The sequence below is a fragment of the Ahaetulla prasina genome, chromosome 1, assembly GCF_028640845.1.
Source record: "Ahaetulla prasina isolate Xishuangbanna chromosome 1, ASM2864084v1, whole genome shotgun sequence".
In the NCBI taxonomy this organism is placed as follows: Eukaryota; Metazoa; Chordata; class Lepidosauria; order Squamata; family Colubridae; genus Ahaetulla; species Ahaetulla prasina.
This window is the reverse complement of record NC_080539.1, coordinates 320,398,071-320,411,356: the sequence shown is the minus strand read 5'-3', so window position 1 is coordinate 320,411,356 and position 13,286 is coordinate 320,398,071. Positions and strand designations below refer to the sequence as shown.

Genomic DNA, 13,286 nt, shown 5'->3' with positions numbered 1-13,286 from the left:
AAAAAAAATTGACTGAAATAACTGGGGGAGGCATTTGTCACATTGACAAATTCTGACTCCCTTGAATTGGGTTTAGATACCATGTTTACTTCCTGCTATATAAGAAAGCTGTTAAGAAGAACAGGGATGGCATAACAAGCAATCAAATAAACAACAATGATTTTATTGAGCTACACTCCCAGATTCCACATTATTGTAAACTAATCTGTACTAGAACAAAACTATCAAGAGAATGAAAAGTTTAGCATCCAAGCATAGAATCATAATACATCTGCATGAAATTCTCTGGCAAATCTTGCAGTGATAAAAGAAACGTGGAAAACATCAAAACATCAATTGGGCAGACCCTTTGGAGCTTATTCAACATATTTGGTTAGTTGCAGGTGTGTTTATTTTAAGAATAGAATAAGCAAGCCACATAATGCTTTAGAATAATGTGTAACTTTAAATCTAAAACTGAAATCCTACACATATGTACTAGACATTCAACCGAACTGCATGAGGTTTCATTTTTAATAGTTAAGTGGGCCTTTAGAATTTCACCCTCCTCTTCTTTTTTGTCCTGAAAATGGTCCTAGTTACCTGCTGAGATTTTGAAAGCTTCTTCTGCCATCAAGCCATTTTAAGTATGAAATTCCTGTATCGGATTGTGCTATCAAACCAGTGCGCCCTTTTTTCTAGGATTCTAGGATTCAACTTATAATACAAAAAATGTTGAGTAACTGAAATAAGATCTTAAACCTGTTTCTTAAAAAAAACAACAGAAAAACAGTTGGAAGGAACATTGAAGATGTTTTAGTCCAAACCCTGCTCAAGCAGAAAACCCTATACTATTTCAGACAAGTGATAATTGAAGAGAATTGGAGCAAGCCTAGTAGATTTAAACACATCTACAGAATGTGCTGTCCATCTGCCACAACTACCAGGATGAGAAGCTCATTAGCCAGCTGGAGCTTTGACTGGGCAGCCCCCTACATGTTATCTTGTATCCAGAAATGAATCTTATCCATTGTACTGAGTGATGCACTACAGCCATGATGGTGAACCTATGACACATATGCCACAGGTGGCATGTGAGCCGTCACCCCAGTTCAGCTCTTCTGCACATGCACACATGCCTCCCACCGGCCAGCTGGTCGTCAGGTCTCTGTCGCGCATGCGTGGAGGTGGGGAGCATGTGTGGGGGCACGCCCGCATGCACGGGGGGAAAGTGCATGCTGGGGGGCATGCACATGTGGGGGCGGGGTGCATGCACAGGGCCATGCGCACATTGCATTTTGGGGGTTCAGGTGCGCCCTTGGTTTGGGCACTTGGTCTGGAAAAGGTTAGCCATCACTGCACTAGAGTTACACCCTTTCCCAGCAACAGAGATAGTCTTTGGCCAACCTGGTAGAGTTTTGATGACCTTCCACCACCAAGCTTGTTGATATGTTGGTCTTATATTGTCCCCTCTGAATCTTGATATATCTATTACTCAATCTGGACTGATAAGGCAATGGCCTGTGTCCAAGAAAGTCTATTACATATTCTTGAGTTCTCAGGCTGGTTGTCCTTCTTTAGTCCATCTGCTTTTTTTAAATATATCATTTTGTTCTCAACCTGTTTCTTATTTGAGTAAACCCAACTGCATCATTAATTGCATAAACAATTTACATAACCTTGTTTATAACAAGATATAAACAATCTTAGTCTATACATTTTTATGCTTCACTGAAGCCTGAACTAATGTTCATCATTGGCCATATTATTCTGAATGCAAAGCCAAAATCAATACAAAATTTCAATAATGCCTTTAAACAATAGTTTACACATGCAAATTACCCTTTGTATAACAGTAGAGTTTATTCCCTCAGTAGAGTTAATCCACATAATTCTGTTGGGCAAACTGTTTCTCCAATACACTGAACCACAAATTTGCAAAAGTCATTTTTTACCTTAGCATGTTTGTACTAACCAGACTGCGCATAGTAACATCTATATAGACTCTATAGAGCAGGGGTCTCCAACCTTGGCAACTTTAAGACTTGTGGACTTCAACTCCCAGCTTTGCTGGCTGAGGAACTCTGGGAGCTGAAGTCCATAAGTCTTAAAGTTGCCAAGGTTGGAGACCCCTGTCCTATAGTGACTGAACATATGCATAGCTTGAAGATCCTCACTTGGGTATAAGTTAGGACTGAAGCCTAACTAAAAGCATTTTTGTTGATTTATCATATAAATTTGAATGAATGAATGAAATTATATTAAAATTATTATTTTAGTTATATTAAAATGATATCACTTTCATGTCTGTTGATCTTTATTTTTTTTAAAAGAAATCGATAGGTTCAACTAATTACAAGTTGGGGTACTGGAAATACTATTAGAGTCCATCATAATAAACTGATTACAAACTCTTGCATGACTAAGAGTAGCTAAATTAGAGTTTTCCAAGAAAGGCTGAAGATGGTGAGTCAGTCGCAGCTGAAAGTTCCTGCTATAGATGAACCAATTATATTTTTCAAGGTCTACACTATGGAATAATTTACTTTGGGATTTATCCATGCCATTCACATTTTTATGTTGTGTTTTTTTTTAGTGGTTTAATTGTTAGATTTTTATGTGTGGCTAGATGTTTGCAAATGGCGAATGGCAAAATAGTTAGCATATCATATTTAAATGTATCAATGTGTAAGCCAATAATTAAGATCCAGCTCTTCCTCCAACTATAATAACAAGCAGATTTCGTTGTCTTACCTTTACACCTGCTTCTGGTTTTTAAGGGAAAGAATCAAATCAAACATTATGACAGTAGCCAAACCTTACATTATTGCTCAGTCCTTGTGTAAGTGTATTAAGCATTCTTTTGGTTTCTTCCTGAAAATGTAGAATATAGTAGCCTGGACTTCAGCTTGCACAATCTCTGTTCTGCACCAGGGGTCTCCAACCTTGGCAACTTTAAGCCTGGTGGACTTCAACTCCCAGAATGCCCCAGCCAGCTTTGGGAGTTGAAGTCCACCAGGCTTAAAGTTGCCAAGGTTGGAGACCCCTGTTCTGCACTATATCTAATGTATGTAGTGGTTGGCATCAGGTCCTAGTAGAGAGACAATTACTTCTTTCACGTGTATCATATATCTATTTGTGTCTGCATCTATTTCACTTCTGCTTGGTTAAAGTTGTGCATAAAAATTTGAGCATATGCTTCTGCTCAGAAAGCTTACCCAGAGACCTGTTGAGTTTGGGCGGTGTGTGTAAGAGAAAGGGGTGGAGGGAGAAAGAAACAAAGCACACCAACTTTTTGCACAGGCTGTGAATGGGACTCCTTGGTTACTCAAGAGTTAATATTTCTCTCTTGCAATTTGTTTCCCTCTGCCAAAGTGGGTGTTGCTGGAATGTGTTTTGTAAAAGGAGGGGGTTGTTACTGAGCGTGTCTTCTGAACAGGGACGATGTCAGTATCAAAAAGACTCAAAAGGGGGAGGTTTCCAAAAATAAAATTGCCCATCCTATCCAGAGCCGGGCAGTGCAAGAGGCAAAGGAGAAGGTGCTTGGAGCTGTCTGCAAAAAATACTATGCACTCTGACAGCCACTGAGAGAAAGGGACAGGAGAACTCTAAGGCAGGGAACTGTTGCTCCTGGTTTAGGAAGATCTGTGCTGTTGCTCCTTTGAGGCTTGCTTTTCTATCTAGACAGCAGGTATTATTGAAGCCTCTTTTGGATGTACCTGAAGATGTGATTGGCTCTGAAATGCACCAGAGGGATTTAGCTGAGAGGACTTTTCTCCAAAGTCCAATTGTATTTGGTGTATGACCCTATTAATCTGACAAGCGTTTTCCTCTTGGATGGAAACCATGAGGAGTTCCTGGAACAGTTTTCTCCCATTAACTATAGCACTTTTTATAGGGGTTGTGGACTGTCAAAGAGACCTTGCTGGGCGGCTGGCTCCATATCCTTCTTTCAGGACAGATGCTGGGAACAGGGAGATGACGCAGTTAAGATTTCAGCAGAACCAAGGCAGGTTTGGGCCGAGAACTAAGGTACAGAGTTTGTTCCAGGTACATGGTTCTTCTACGTTGGATCATGTTCCTGTAACTCCTCAGACAAATGCTGCGGCTAATGCCCGGATGAGATATCCAGCAGGGAGGGAACTTCGAAAACAAAATTCTGCTCCTGCCGTCCACAAACTCCCATCTCTCACCAATGCGAGACCTCAGAGCAGCAATCCTAGAAGGAACACTGGTACTTTGAGTAGAGGTCCAAGCTGGACTCTCCAGCAGAGAACACCATCGGTGAACCTTGTTTGGAATGGACCACGACCACAGACAGCCCCACAAGTGCAGACTGCCAGAGGCCGGATGGTAGGGTAAGTGCAACAAGCATTCTCCAGTTGTCATATAAGGTACTTGGGAGATCTGAGCACTCTTTGCTTATCTCCATATCAGTTTTACACTTATCTTCTGATTTTAGAGCTTATCAGTTTGTTCAGAATCTTCCAGGTACAAATGCAACCTAGAAAATGCCGATTTATTTCACAGAACAACATAGTCAAGAATACTGCTGCTGAGATCTCTGCAAGCCATCTGCTGTATAAGAATCTAAGTGATTTAAGCTTAAGCTGTTTATCCACATTTGCAACTCATTTGGGACCTAAAAAGCAAATTAAACTGGGAGACCGTGAGTTCTAGTCCCACCTTAGCCATGAAAGTCAGCTGGGTGACCTTGGGATAATCATACACTCTCAGTGCAGCTCACATCACAGGGTTATCATTATGAGGAAAATAAGAGGAAGAAAGAGTATGAGATATGTTTGCTGCCTTGAATTGTTTGTTAAAAATAATAATGACAAGTGTAAAGTAAAAAAAATAAATGTGAATTATACAAGCACGCTCCATACTGCTGACACAATTTAGTTATGACAGGCCCAATGATTCTTCCACTTGAATGGAGCTGCTTTCAGTCTCCCAAATCTTATTTTCTGTTGGTTAGTTCCTGCAAATTTAGCATAATGAGTATTTCCCATTGGAATAAACAAGCGAGAAATTCCATGGTTTATGATGATTCAGTTATGGTTTGCAGTGGTAAACTAAGCCACAATGTGCTGGGTTTAGTGGAATGGCCAAGTGTGGCTTTGAGTGAAGTTTAAAAAGAATGCAAAAGGTGTTGATAACCATGGTTTGTTTCTCAAATAAATCACAGTCTCTTGTGTTGTCTAGCATGAATGAATATTAGGTATACACTACTTCTCCTTTTGGCTTGCAGACATACAGGCGATGTGATGTATTAGTGCTGTTGTCTCTCTTAGGTTAGTATTATGGATTTGCCCTCTTTTTTAGGACTGAGAGGACAGGAGATTTTTTGTCCCCTTCTGTTCTTGTTATAGATTTATTGTCTTTTTTTCCCATAGTTCAGTTGCTAAATCCACATTTTACATGCCATGGTTTATTTTAAAAATGGTTTGTTGAATAAACCACAATTGGCTAGGTTTATATATCATGTTTACCATAAACTGTAGCTTATAAACCTCACAAGATTGGCTAAATTAAATTTAAAAAGTCACTTATAGCACAGTCTCTCCCCAATCTGTTTGCTCTTGGATGCAAACTATTTATGCCCATTGCTGGGAATTTGCAAAATTGAAAGTGGGATATTTGAGGAAACCTCAGTCAGGGAAGGCTGAGTTTGCATTGCAAAGATGAACAAGTTTTTTTAGGTACTAGCCATTACAGCTCAATTTCATGCAAGGTTTCTTCCAAGTGTAGAGGTGTGTTTTTTTAAAGTATGATGCATGAATAAGCAAGCCTGCCTATGATATCTGGAGAGTACAGAGAGTTTTGTTGAGATATAGCGATCCAATTTTAAATATTTTTTAAAACATAATTTGAAACTCAAGGGACCTAATTTAAGGGTTAACTGTATCTAGGGTATAAAAATCCAGATGGAACAAATTTTTATAGCCCAGATGTGGTAGCTTTACTTAAAGCTTGGGGAGAAATTAACAATAAATTAGGTGTAAATTTAAAAATTTATTTTTCGAAACTAAGAATGTTTTACAAAAAACACACATTCATATAGAAAATGAGTGCAAATGTCTTTATTTAATATTATTTAATATTAATGCCATTATGATAGTCCAGGATGCAAAATGTCAAAGAATCTATTGGATTATTTTACCCAATGTTTCTCAACCTTGGCAACTTGAAGATATGGCTGGCTGGAGGATTCTGGTGGTTGAAGTCCATACATCTTAAATTTGCCAATGCTGAGAAACACAGATGTAACGGACAGACCAAAGCAAAGCTCTTTTCACTGAGGCCCATTCAGTACATCTCAAGGGAAAATGTGGTCTGTCAGTGAAAACTATTTCCTTATGGAGGTGTTTTGATGTAATGTGTCATTGACGTTCTGCTTGGGTATGAACCTCATGTGGGTTTAACAGCTGTTTTTAGAAACCTTGGATTTTACTATATGGAGTTTACAAAAAACTAATTTTCATTTAATTTAAAGACAAATGTGGTAAAAAAAACCCATAGACTCAAATTTATGTACCACGTATTGCACCAGATGGAGATCCCAAATCGATGGATCCAAGGACGCTCAGATCAAGCCTGAAAGGGAATATGAATGAAGGAAAGTGAACCACTCTAATGTCCATTGCAGGAAGTGGCTACGCCTGTCTGCCTTACATATAATCTGAGAATTATCGAAGGAAGAAACTATCAATTTCAGTTCTGTCCCATTTTTCACTTTTTCAATCTATTTAAGACCATATTTATTTTGAAAAGTCCCATGCAAAAGTTATCTACATTTCCTGCAAATTTATAAAGAATCTACAGTATATCTTTATTATGACAGCCTACTATTTAAACAGCACTTATAACCACACTAAACTTTTTGAAAATGGTTTACCGTTGCCTTCTTGAAAGGGACTGACCCAAAGTCACTCTGTTGGCATTCATGCCTAAGGCAAGGCTAGAACTCATGATCTCACAGCTTCTAGTCCAGTAGCTTTAATCGTTACACTTATAATCAGTCTTAATCTGAGTCATCTGACTGTTTCATTCATATTTGGAAAATCTAATTGGACCAAATTGTTTTTATTTTAAAAATAATAGCTACATAGAAGAGGATAGAATCTATGGTGTAGGGAGGGGGGATTCATCTTTTTCTGCACCATAATCATAACAAAACTATATAACTGCACTAATCTTGGTATTTTAATCTTGATTTGTTAAACCAGAGTGATAATTTCATATATGGTACTAAACTATAAATTGACACTTACAAACTACATGTTTTGGTTTATCCATTATACATAGCCAGAACCAAACAAACAGCACAATGTGTGCAAGATGAATCCAGCCAATGTCATCTTCACAAATGTTGCTCAGCTTCAATGCTCTTCAATTGTATATCTGATAATCCTTGTTTCTTACCTCTACATGAGTTTACATGAGGTATATTCCAGGGGTGGGCTTCAAAAATTTTAACAAGGAGTTCTCTGCCCGGTTGATGGGTGGCCATGGCCTAGTTGGCCTCCTGCACCATGGGGGGGGAGGGGTGTGTGTTTTTGCCTTCCCTGGGCTCTGGAGGCTTTCTTTGAGCCTCTGGGAAGGTGAAAACAGCCTCCCCAGGCTCCGGAGGCCCTCTGGAGGCTGGAAACAGGCCCGTTTCTGGCCTCCCCGAACTTCCGGTAGGCCCATCTTTCACCCTACCCGAGCCTCTGTACTCACCCAACACTTACCTGCATCCAAACGGCCTGTGTGGGACTCCTGGGAGAGGCGGGGTGGGGTGGGCAGGGCCAGCCAGGAGTGGGATTTGGGGGTTCTCTGAACTGCACAGAATGTTAGCTAGAGGTTCTCCCGAACCCCTGCAAACCTCCAGCAGCCCACTCCTGGTATATTCAGAAACCAAGTATCCACTTTGTTGGCCAAACTAGTCATATTTACCAAGTTGTAAAATTGGGTCAGCTGCTCAACCAACCTAAATAAATATATTGTAAAGGCTGCCATAGGGCCATAGCTCTTCATTTACTTCTTTCCGTATAAGCCTACTTTTTAAATATTTAAAAAGTGGAAGTAACATTTTCCTCCCTTCCCCAAAAAGACTAGGAAGCTGTTTCATCTGGAAAAGCACAGGTGGGTAGTAGCTGTTCCATTCCCTGCTTTGGAAGAACAATTCGAACAGGTGGAACTTTGCTATCTTGCTATCTGTACTGCTAAGCAGACATTGGGAACTGAGCATGCCACAAAGGCAGCTCAGCTTGATAACTTCTTCTAGGAGCATCACCCTTCGTTAAGCTGTAAACATGTGGTGATCCTCAAAGCAGCAGGAATTTATTTTGCATTCTTTTTGAGGCAACAAGAACCACACACTGTTCAAGTCACTTAAGTATTGAGAAAATTATTTAACTGCAACCAGATGCTCAGAAGGTTGGTGTAGAATAAGGAAATCCAACAGTCGCTTTAGCTTTCTCTGGATTTCAGCATAGCCCACTGTCAGAGCCCGATTAAAATTCTCCACCAGAAATGGAAAAGTCCTTCGCTCTTCACCTTCAGTAAAATGGACCTTTCCTTTTCTTCTAGTCAATAGTAGCCCAGATCACATAGTTCTCTAATTCTGAACTCTGTTGGGGAAGTTTCATGTATGATGTACATTTTGTTAAGGTTTTTGAAGATTTATATGAATATGTACTTTGTAAATGAAAAACACTTTATTTGGATATATATCTATATTTTATTGGGTTTCTTTGTTAGTCATGGCTAGAAATTGAGTAGAAAGGAATAAAGGAATAAAGGAACTGGAATAAATAATTTAAGAAAGATAAATTTCTGACTTCATCCAGGCTTCATTTAAACATAATAGTTTGCCTTTACTCTGGAGCTGCTACATTCATAGCTAGAATTTTAACAATTATATATATGTATGTATGTATGTATGTATGTATGTATGTGTGTGTGTATATATATATATATATGTTTTCTGAGGTTTTCGCGGGTGTTTGTATGTAGGTCTTTGGTTATTCGGGTTTTCTCCCACGTAAAATTGGAAGTGTCTTGGCGACGTTTCGACGAAGTCTCATTCGTCATCTTCAGGCTTCAGCTTCGTACTTCTGGGAGCAATGTGTGATTGCAGCTGTTTCTTCCTTTTTAACTGCTAGTGGGGGTTTGAGCTGATTGGGTGGGAGCTTGGCTGTGCTCTGATTGGATGGGGTTTTTTTGTGCTCTGATTGGCTGGGGGTGTGTCCTTTGGGTGGGGGCTTGGTTGTGCTCAGATTAGTCTGAGTTGCAGGGGGATTTGAGCTGGTGAGTTGCACTGCTGCTGTTTGGCTTCGTGTTCGTGGTCGTGCTACATCTTCGTAGTGGGTGTCAGTCTGCTGCATGTATGGATTGGAGGGGTTTGAAATGGCTGATGTTGCAGCTGCGGTCTGGCTTCTGGTCCTTGGTCGTGCTTCCTGATCAGTGTGGGTTTGGGTCTGCTTTCTGGGTGGATGTGTGGTGGTGACATCCTGTGTGGACCTCGTGAGTGTGGGTCTGGTGTCATTCCTCGTGTTAAGGACTGGTTTGTCAATAAGGGCGGGTTTCCAAATGGCTGGTAGGCGGGAGGTATCATCTCGTTTGTTCATGCTGTATGGGCGTTTTTCTATCTTGATGGCTTCTCTGATTATTCTGTTGTTAAAGTGTTCAGTTTTGGCGATAGTTCTGGTCTTTTTAAAGTCAATATCGTGTCCTGTGGCTTTAAGGTGTTGGACCAGGGAAGAAGTTGGTTCCTCTTTTGAATGAGTTCTTGTGTTCTTCAATCGTGCACTTATTCTTCTGTTGGTTTGTCCAATGTATGTGGTGGGGCAGGCGGTGCATGGGATTTCATATACTCCTTGATTTTCTAACTCAATTTTGTCTTTGGGGTTTCTTAGGATGGTGGATATTTTTTGGTTTGTGCAGAAGCTGTCTTGATGTTATGTTTGTGGAGGATCTTGCTGATTCTGTCTGTGGTGCCTTTTATATATGGGAGGAGGGCTGTGCCGTTTTCTTGTTCTCTGTCTTGGGTTTTAGTGGGGGGTTCTTTTTGGATTAGTTTGGTAATCTTATTTCTCTGGAATCCATTGGATGTTAGTACGTTTGTGAGTGTGTGTAGTTCGGTTTTAGGTGTTGTTCGTCAGCTAAGCATTTTGTTCTAGAGATGAGTGTCTTGGCTACGGAGTTGATCTGTGCTGGGTGGTGGTGTGAGAGTGCGTGCAGATAGCGGTTTGTGTGTGTTTTCTTCTGGTAGATGGTGTGTCCTAGGGAGCCATTGGGTTTCTTGTAGACTAAGACATCTAGGAAGGGAAGTTGGTTGTTAACTTCAGTTTCCATGGTGAACTGTATTTTGGGGTGTAGGCTATTGAGGTGTGTGAGGAAGTTGTCAAGTTTTTCTTTCCCGTGTGGCCAGATTATGAAGGTGTCGCTCACGTATCTGAGCCAGAGTTTGGGTTTGTGATCAGATTTTTCTAGTGCTTGGGTTTCAAAGTGTTCCATGTAGAGGTTGGCAATGACAGGTGAGAGGGTGATCCCATGGGTGCGCCTTCTATTTGTTTGTATTTTTGTCCGTTATAGATGAAGTATGTGTTGGATAGGCAGTGGTTGGTCAGATCTAGGATGTGCTTGGGGGGGTTATATTTGTTTTGGATAGCTGTCAAGGCTTCTTTGATTGGCACTTGGGTGAAGAGGGATATGACATCAAAGCTCACGAGTAGGTCACTGGGCTGTAAGTTTTGTTTCTTTATGATCTCTATGAACTGGAATGAGTTTTTTACGTGTGAGGCGATGGATTCTGCATAGGGCTGTAGTTGTTTGGCGAGAAATTTGGCTAGGTTTTGTAGAGGTGAGCCTATGGAGCTGACTATGGGTCTGAGTGGGGTTCCTTCTTTGTGTATCTTGGGGAGGCCATAGAGCTTAGGGCATCTGGATGATTTCTCTGGGAATGATTCTTTGTTGGATTTCTTCGCTGATGGGGGAGGCTTTTATTTTGGATCTAGTGGTTTTTTCTAGGTAGGTGGTGGGGTCTGTTTTTAGGGGCTTGTATGCAGGGTCTTGGAGTAGGTTGGTTAATTTGGTTTGGTAGTCAGATGTGTTCATAACCACCGTGGCGTTCCCCTTGTCTGCTGGTAGGATTATTATGCTGGTGTCTTTTTTCAGGTTAAGTAGTGCTGTCTGTTCCTCTTTGGGTAAGTTGCTTTTGGGTGACTTGCTGCTGCAGAGGATGTTGGTGATTTCGAGTCTGATTTTGTTAGCATCATCACCCCCCATCCAATCAGAGCACAGCCAAGCTCCCACCCAATCAGTTCAAACCCCCACTAGCAGTTAAAAAGGAAGAAACAGCTGCAATCACACATTGCTCCCAGAAGCACGAAGCTGAAGCCTGAAGATGACGAATGAGACTTCGTCGAAACGTCGCCAAGACACTTCCAATTTTACGCGGGAGAAAACCCGAATAACCAAAGACCTACATATATATATATATATATATATATATATATATATATATATATATATATATATATATATATATATATATATATATATATATATATATAAATAAAATATAGGCAATGGTATGGCTCTTTGGCATTCAACATTTAAAAAAATACATGTAGTTCTCCAACTGGGTTAAGATTTATTAAATTGTAATCTCTCTATATGAATTATTTGAAATAGGAGGCACACTTAGCATGACTTCCTTTTATTCAAGCTAGTTTTGCTTTTTATTATTCTAAAAAACTTGAACTATTGTCAGGGTTGTCTGCTTCCAGCTTTAATGCAGAAAAAAATATGACCAGTCACCAGAAGATTATGAAAATACTGATCTAAGGTAAAATCTTACCAATGAAAAACCAACCTGTAAGTGTCTTTAATACTAAAGAGAATAATCAGGTGTTAGCAATGTAGTTTTCCTTTCAAGAAGCATGAGGGGTTAGTAAATTTGCCAAAATTCTGGAGTTTATTCCCTTTGGAACATAAAGTCTCTAGCATGAAGTCAGCAGGAGTTGACTTCTTTACTCAGGGGTTTTAATTTTTATTTAACTTGATGTACTGCCAATGTCTCTCAGTGGTTTACAACTAGGTCTGTTTTTTGGGCAGAGTGAGTGGTTCTGCCTATGGAAATCTGTCAGATTATGCCAGCAATCTGAGCTAGAATGAGAAGTGTTTTCTTCCTTTGTAAGTCATTTGTTACAAATTTATAACAATCAAGTTAGCAAACCCAACATGAGTAATCGGAGGCTATGGTTGGTTAGTTGGTATAGAGGTCAGTATGCTGGACAGACGCAGCTTTTAGTTTGCTCCTAGGCACAGAAACTCACTGGGGAAACTTTTGAGCTCTGTATCTTGTCTAGTATGAAAGATGGATATAGCAATTTTAAGATAGATAACTTCAACTCTCAGAATTCCTCAGCCAGCATGAGGTTGAAAAACACTGCTTTATGATATGGTCATGCCAACATTCATCTAAAGGAGAAAAATGCTGGATTCATACATTAGACTAAGCCAAAGATTGATTGGTTTTCACTAAGTACAGGATTTCTCAGACTGTGGGTCACCCACAATTGTAAAATGGATGGATTTACAAGCATCAAATTTGAAAGAGAAGAAAGACTATGTTCTGTCCCCCTCGCCTCAGTCCGAGGGATGACTTAATTAGCCGGCAACTATTAGCTCTGGCAGCAAACTAGTGAGTGTCTACCAAGTATCTCTGTTATCTCTCTTGATGCCGATGAGTCAACTAGGAAACCAGGAACAAACAGTACTTCAGCTCTAGTTCTCTCCCTCTAAGCAGTTGATTTGCTCGCCACGAAGTGGTATAGCAGCCCTTGCTGCTTTTATATCCTGTGGGGTGTGGCTCCATGACTCAGCACTTCCTAGGCCTGCCCCACCCCTGCTTCTGTTGTTCCCGCCTCTCCTGCCTACGAAACCTAGGGTCCAGCCAGGCCTGATTGCCATCAGCCAGGTCTAGAGGCATGGCCTGGGGGGGGGGAAGGTCAGGGGACAGAGGCCTCATTATCTCCTCTACCTGGCCTGCCTCTGGCTCCTGGAGCTGAGCCAGGGAAGCCATTGCTCCAGAGGTAAGTCCTGATGGCCCTTCCCCCTCACTTTCCTGGTCACTTTCTGGCAGGGGCCCCAGCTCGGGAGGCGCAGACACAATCCAGACGGATTGTTAATCTCAATGCAGGTGCACTGGGAGACAAAACATTGCAACCTGACAGAGTTTTCCAAACTGCAGCATTTTAATAGATTCTTAAAAATATTTTTCTCTTTCTCAGATGGCAATAGTTAAGACACAT

The 13,286-nt window shown here is 40.6% G+C and overlaps 1 protein-coding gene across 1 annotated transcript in view; it reads left to right on the top strand.

Annotated features, from left to right (window-relative positions):
• Positions 1–3,426: 3,426 nt before the first annotated feature.
• LTBP2 (latent transforming growth factor beta binding protein 2) overlaps positions 3,427–13,286 on the top strand; it is a 132,586-nt gene continuing 122,726 nt past the window's right edge. The window contains exon 1 of the mRNA XM_058162351.1: positions 3,427–4,337. Within this exon, the coding sequence (XP_058018334.1) occupies positions 3,817–4,337 (521 nt within the window). The 5' untranslated portion in view covers positions 3,427–3,816. The remainder of the gene's footprint in view (positions 4,338–13,286) is intronic.